This window comes from Nelumbo nucifera, chromosome 4, assembly GCF_055504915.1.
Source record: "Nelumbo nucifera cultivar China Antique chromosome 4, China Antique-T2T, whole genome shotgun sequence".
In the NCBI taxonomy this organism is placed as follows: Eukaryota; Viridiplantae; Streptophyta; class Magnoliopsida; order Proteales; family Nelumbonaceae; genus Nelumbo; species Nelumbo nucifera.
In genome coordinates this window covers 16,799,987-16,807,376 of record NC_142652.1, presented here as the reverse complement: position 1 = coordinate 16,807,376, position 7,390 = coordinate 16,799,987, and the positions used below count along the sequence as shown (strand labels likewise).

Sequence of the window (7,390 nt, the reverse complement as noted above, 5' to 3'; positions counted from 1 at the left end):
CGGTCCTTTTTTTAAGCTGAACGGTAGTACTGTCAGCGGGTCGGATCTGGATAGAATTATACAAGTTTTGTAAAGGTTTCCCTTCCTTTCCCTACTTTTTCCTTCAAACCAAACACAGCCTTATTGATCAAGCTGGTTGGACTAATCAACCCATCACTAAGATAAGGATGCAGGTCCATTTACCCTCTAGCATGCAAGTGAAGAACTTTTGCCAACAAAATATGGAAAAGTACGGACAGGGCCAATGTAGATTTTTGAATTCCACTGATGTTCAAAATGCCAAAACCCCCACTCCATACACTAATGCCCGCCCATGAATTGACATCAATTCCATGCTGGCACCTACTCCCAACGATACTTTGGGCCTAAAAATTTTGACCTTGAGCTGAACCATCAATCTCCCCAACAAAATACGTTCCAACCCTCTGTTAACTTGATTTAATACGGCACATTTCACCATAAGATAGGACCTGCTATATATGAGATGTGTCGTGTGAGATCATGCTGATAGAGGGTTGGAATCTGTTATGTTGGCAGGTGATCCTGAGTGTTAACATGCTTTGCAAAAAGGGGTAATAGCATATAAGGGCAACTTTTGGAGTTTAATATCAATTAAAGTAATATATTTAAAAAAAATAAAAAATAGATTAACTTTTTAAAAATAATATCAATAAAAGGCAAAAACACTGTTCATCTTCTTCTTCTTGCCATTTGTTCATCTGAGCCGCCGCCCGCCACCACCTGCCACCGCCTCCGCCTCCGGCAACGTTGCTGGAGGTGGTCGAAGGCAAAGGTGGCGGCGACGGCACTAGTGGTCATTCCTCTACCATCCACCGCTGCCACCTCTGACTCCACCCATCTCTGGCAACGTTGTTGGAGGCAGAGGCGGAGGTAGACGGAGGTGGCGGCGTTGGACAGAGAAACCATCAGTGCCACCGCCGCCACCTCTACCTCCGGCCACCTCTGGCAACGTTGCTGGAGGTGGCGGCGGACGACTAATTGTGGCATCATTGGGTTGGGTCGGTTTGGCTAATTAAACAACCTCCATGCCACAATCCCAGTGAAGAATCCAATGATGCCTCCTATCAAATATGGCCTAATTGTTGATGTGGATGGCTCTGCAACAAATTTCTCAGAGGAATATGTTGTATCCAACTATACTTCACAATACTTATAGTATACATCTTCAACTTCTTCTCAATTGTTATATGAACAATAAGAATTCCCTTTGAACCCAACAACTTATTTTTGACACTCGGGCCATGAGTCATACACACCTGGCTTTCTCCCCTTGAACACAACATAGGATTTTTTCATCCTATACACTTCATCATTTTGACAAACTTATGTGAGTAACATTGCAAAGCAACAGACAGATTATAACATACTACAAACAAAGAGATATAATAAGAAATTTTCATTATATCAATAAGTCAAAAGTATCAGTGTATAAGTAAGTATTAAAATGAGTGTTAAAAGCTACTATAGTTGCCACCAACTAGTTAATATGTTTTATCAGCAAGTGCATCGACCTAAGTTATAACAAAAAGGGTAGAAGTGTTAAAGTTTCATTGTCTAAACTTCATAATAAGAGAAGATGTACTACTACATTCCACCAAAACCAGTCATCTTAGATATGATGGATGGGACCATTTGAGCCCTAAATGGCTTGTCCCTCGCAAGGAAAATCTTTGCTTCATTTTCATATTCACCTAGGTACTCAAAGACAGTGTTCTGGACTTGGATGTCATATCCTTCCAAGTCCATAACTTCCTTCGATAAACGGTTTAAGAAATCTATCTCAGTCTCCACCGTAAGTACAGATGCAATTTTTTACATTGTAATATTCATTCTGTCAATTGCATCAATAAAGTCTTGGTTGGGCTTCGATTTTGATCCATGCACTCATTTTTTTGAGCTTGAGGAACCTGCCCTCCAGTTGTTGTTGGAGACTGATTGAGTGCCATCTTCACAGATGAATTCATCAACAGTTAGTGGGGTTGTTGCATCATCATTGAACTCAGGGACATCCTCTTCAGCACCATCAACATCAGCATTACACTCAATCATGGACTCAAACCCTGCCATAGCCTTATCACCCGTAGGCTGATCATTTCCCAAAACTGTTTGCATTTCCTCAAACATCTCCATCACCCTGCCTTTAACACACAGTGCAAGTGGATTGGCATGCATTGTAGATGGCATCATTACCAGTTGCTAATTTTTAAACATTAATTAGAAAAAACAAATATGCCACATTTACCTTGATGTAATCTTCCCAAACAACTGGGTCAGCTATGATTTGATTCTTGGATTCATTCCAGCCGAAACTACTAGTCTCAAGCAGCTTCTTGGCTTCCATGTATATGGGTTTTAATGTTCTCATTCTACTCTTAATATGGGGTGTTCTCATATCAATATTGAAGTGGACAGTCATCCCCCTGCATATTGATGTGTTTGCAGATGTCCAAAACCCCTTATCAATCTTATTGCCCAATGTTACTTGTTCAGCAAGTAGCTCAATCAATGCCTTGTCCATGGCATCATTCCATCTTACTTGTTGACTTCGATCACCCTTGCTAGACATAGTTTGAGAGACAGACAACACATCATTCCCTTATTGCCATCTTTCCTATTACTGATAGATGTTCCTATTGTATCTTTACTAGAGACCATCCTTAGTCAAAAGTATTCAATTTCATGCAGTAAATAAATAACACATAGACATGTACATACATCATCATAAAGAAATACTGAAAATACCTCTAGTAATCAACAACATAAAAGTAAGCATGTGCAATACAGAAATATGGTGTTTAAACAATATTGTTGATATATTAAACCGTCTAACAAGTAAGTCATGGATATCTAATAAAACAAATAAATTGGATGTTTTAAACATTATAAGAACTGCAATTGACACAAATTGGTTCTAACAATGATGATGTGCAATTAATCCAAATACTACAACTCCTAATCATCTTCGCAATCTCCTCCAGTCCCGAAACATGTCTCACTCAATCTGGTCCCTAAATGTGGACCACCTTGCTAGTTCATTTCTTTGTAGCCTTAGTGCAAGAGAATCTACATTGGCACTTTCTTCCACAAATTCATCCCCATCGGATGTATTTTGCCTGTCTGCCTCACAGATCCCTTCTCGAGTGTACCGGTCATGTGGATCAACTTCCATGATATGGTTGTGAAGCACATAACAAACTATCACTATCTTGACCTGTGTGTCGAAGTCAAAATGTTGTGTTGCATTAAGAATTTCCCAACGCTTATTCAGAACACCGAAAGCACATTCCACTACATTTGTCAACGATGAATGTCTATGGTTGAAAACCCCCGAAGGGACTCCGGCAATCACCCTCATATCTCATTGAGGTGGTATCTGATGCCTCGATAAGGAGCTAAGAAGCCTGGCATGTTTCTGTATCCGGCATCTACTAAGTAGTATTTTTTTATATTCCGTTGAGTGATCATTGGCAATAAGCAATTAGTTAAGACAATGGAGTCCACTATTTGAGTATTAGAAAGGATGAAGTATCAATTTAAGTTAGCTTTTGGGATGTTGAATTTGCATTCCCTTCGCAAGGAATCATATAGGACTGTGGCATCAATGGGTGAACCCTCCCATCCAACCAATACATAAGTGAATTTTAAATCGAATGTCACTGCAGCCATTACATTTTGTGTTGTTTTCCCCTTCCTACCACGAAACTTGCTTTGCTCCTCAACAGGCACTTTGCATGGGATATGGCTCCCATCAATTGCACTTATACAGTCCCACATTTAACTAAATTATGTTAATTTCATGATCTAGGGAGGTGTTAAGGTAAAAAATGTAGTAATCTATTACATACCTTAAAATATGGCATAAACTGGGAGTCATTCCTAATCTCTAGTGGTACTTGTTCTCCAGTAGGTTGTATAACCAACAAAATGTACAATCTAAGTACAACATGCAGGACTTTGTGGAAATATTGACTTACAGTCTCTTGTGAATGCCCGAAGGTAACATGTATGACACTATTCCTTTCATTATGCCCTATAGTGTGCAAAAACATTGCAACTTGCTCTTCGACAGATGTGTTAATGGTTGGCCGAAGTTCACAATGGGTAACAAGTAAATGACAGAGGGAATCAAAACATGGCTTTCTCATCCTAATATGAGATAAAAAAGATGACTCACTACTAAATACAATGTTAAGAAACACTCCCTTCCCTAGGCTTCTGACCTCCCACACCCTTCAACTCGCTGATTCAGTATATTGTTTGACGATGACAACCACTGCAAGATATGTCATAATGGAATTAATGGCCGCACTGATCCGCCTATGCTTGGCCATAGTGTCATGTGTTACCTCCATGCTTGACTGACAAGTCAAAAGAGCCCATGAGAATTATCCAATATATTTATGAAAGGAACCGGTCATTATAAAAGGAAAAAGCAATGTTTAGAGTACTATTACAATGAAAGCACTGTTTAGAGCTGTAAACTTTGCACATTCAAGCTGTAAATGTTGCATCATGAGGTATCCCCCTTGCTGAATTCATGAGACCCTACCAAATTTGTGATCTATATTAAGAATTGTCAGATAAAGTTCAAAACAATTATGAACTGCAATTTCAGGTTGAAGCTTATTAGCCACTCCAAGGGTAGCCAACTAAGTTGGCTAAAGCCGATCAAATATAAACCTTAAAATTGGTGTGGGCCTATGCAGATTGGCTTTATATAGGTTAGGGTTGGTTTCACCCCTAGTTCTATCTAATCTTTACTGTGAGGGAAAAATTGAATCATGCAACACTTATCCACTATATCTGATAAGCCAATGCTTATGTAGAAGTCTAACCGTATATGATCAACCTCTATCCTTTAGAAGTAGAGTTATTTTTCATTTTGTTGTTGATTCTTCACTTGTAAATTGTATGATGTATGTAATATGGATAGACCCATATCAATAAGATCTCAGCCTGTACCCTAAGAATAACCCTATTAAAAAATTGGATCTACCACAACTAACTTCAATAGTAAGGAATTTTTACAAAGATAAAACCAGAGGCAAATGGGGAGTTCAGTTTAATCTTTGTCTTGCTTCCAGCTTGGCCTGAGAAGCAGGACAACTGCAGATTGTGTCTTGGGCCTAGTTTGGTTCATTACCAAGCTATCAAATTCAAGTATCATAGAATTTGAGTATTTCAGTTATTGCTATCATGGCTACTATTATATTTTCAATATTCAAGTGAAGGTACCAACAGTTACCTGGGTACCAGTGGACCCTTACTTTAGGTCCTTTAATCCTAAAATCTTCAAGATATAAATATCTTGGGACATATCTATGTTGGGACCTTAATTTGTTGGGACATATCTGTGTAATGTTCCAACAAACAACAAGAATTGGCTCTATCCATGCCTCCCCCCTAGCCAAATTGGCAGCAAGTGGAACAAGATGTTTACATCAGCAGCCAACCCACTCTAAACCACCCCCTCCTTAATATTTCACCTTCATACACTAGATCCAAACATCAAAATCATATGAAGATAGAAAGGGACTTTTCTGATGCAATGGACTGGTATTAAAAAATGCATCTTATTTGGTAGGGGCTAGACTATCTATCTTTATAAAAATGCATCAGTTTCTATGTCAATGAGGTAAAGGAAGAAGAAAAGAGTAAATTGGTTGGTAATATTTTCAGTAGTGTTGCTCCAAACTATGATCTGATGAATGATTTAATTAGTGTTGGATTACATAGATTGTGGAAAGATAGGTTAGATCATTTATGAAGACCTAGATATGCATCATAAGTCCTTAATTTATAGTGGTGTATCCATTAGTTTGTTTGCATACTTTTATATTTATTTCTTAATTTTTTCCAGGTTGGTTTCCAAACTCAGTCCATTTCCTGGAATGGAATGGACTAGATGTTGCTAGTGGGACAGCTTAGCTTTGTGCAGCCGTTTTGGTAGACAAATTAAAAGATTTATACAAAGGCTACAAAGAATATGCCGAGGAAAAAAAAAACTATTCTTTGGATTGTAGTGAAACAAAACATGGAACAAATTCTCAATTACCTTCCTAAAGTAATTCATGGGTTGTAGTGCTGTCAATGTGCTTAGATAAAACTTGAACAAATTCTCAATAATCCAGTGTTGCTAATGTGCTTAGATAAAACTTGATGCATTGTCATCCCAAATATCTAATTTATCATTGGCCCAAACTTTTTAATTTAATTTGGAAATAATTGGGTACAGTGAACCATGAGTAAAGTTTCATGAACTAATTAAATATTGCATTATTTTCAGTACAAATCAATTTAATATTGCATTATTTTGAACATTCAATCTCTCCCTTCAATCCCTTAAAGAATGCATGGCATTAGAGTCCAATACCCTGGCTTGTCCACCAAATGAAGCCATTGGTTTGGAGATGTAGATCCTAATTGCCAGGTCCATGGTTAGTACTTAGTTTCGTAATCTTTTGTGTCACAAAAATTAGAACAAGGAAAAAGAAAGGCCCCATAGGGGTCTTTGACTAGTTGTAGCAAAGACTGGATCACATATTCAAAAGGCAAATATCATACATATACCTTCAAATGAAAATAACACATATTTAAGAAGATATCTTCATCAAACAAGATTGATAACATAAAAAATGATTAATTAGGAAGTAGAGTAACAAAGAAGAAGAATTTCACCGTGCACGTACTTGAGTGTTGAAGACAAAGTGGAAGATGTGTAAACTTGGCTAGGTCTGAGAAAGAATCAACAAAAAATGATGAAAACCTTTATTAGTCGAAGCAAAATACCGGATCTGTGAAGCTCAAGACAGATGTAACATTACCTTGTGTAGATCGAAGTGAAGATCTTCAACCTCCTATCAGATCGGCAAGAACCCCGCAACCAGACGACATGAAAACATGAAAATAGCAAAACACAAGTCAGAAAAAAATACAAGATACTGATTGCCGACCGAGATGGAGGTGAGAAAGTACCATTAGAAGGCAGTGGGGGGGGGGGAGGCGGTGGCACAGTAGATCTCCTCTCACCCGAAACGGCTATTTTTCTTACACAGTCGAAAGAAAATGCATACCCTAATTACATCGTCGAGCGAAGAGAGCAAGATTGCATCGAAAAAATCGATGCAATAATGCACTCTTCGATCGATACATTCATGTCATAAAATACAACTTTGCACTCATTTTAGATACATATATGCATCACAAACAAACGCTTACAAACGCGAACCAGAGTACATAAATACCCCGGTTCGATGTTTGTATCACAAACAAACGCAACCTTAATGTTTGTAATATCTCCCCTCTCCCATTAAATTCATCTTTCCCTCTTAAATATCTTTGAACCTCTTATAATTCTTTCCAATAAAAC

At 38.1% G+C, this 7,390-nt stretch overlaps 1 protein-coding gene across 1 annotated transcript; it reads right to left on the bottom strand.

Moving 5' to 3' along the window:
* Positions 1–1,431: 1,431 nt before the first annotated feature.
* Positions 1,432–6,899, bottom strand: LOC104598211 (uncharacterized). Its single transcript, XM_088903465.1, has 4 exons — positions 6,846–6,899; positions 6,711–6,755; positions 2,264–2,579; positions 1,432–2,155 (listed from the first exon to the last, which is right to left on the bottom strand). Exons 3-4 carry the CDS (start codon positions 2,537–2,539, stop codon positions 2,138–2,140), a joined length of 294 nt encoding a protein of 97 aa, XP_088759591.1. The 5' UTR covers positions 2,540–2,579; positions 6,711–6,755; positions 6,846–6,899; the 3' UTR covers positions 1,432–2,137.
* Positions 6,900–7,390: the final 491 nt, after the last annotated feature.

Excerpts from the sequence above, each read along its gene's own strand:
- LOC104598211 (XM_088903465.1), bottom strand. The coding sequence starts at position 2,539 with ATGGACAAGGCATTGATTGAGCTACTTGCTGAACAAGTAACATTGGGC.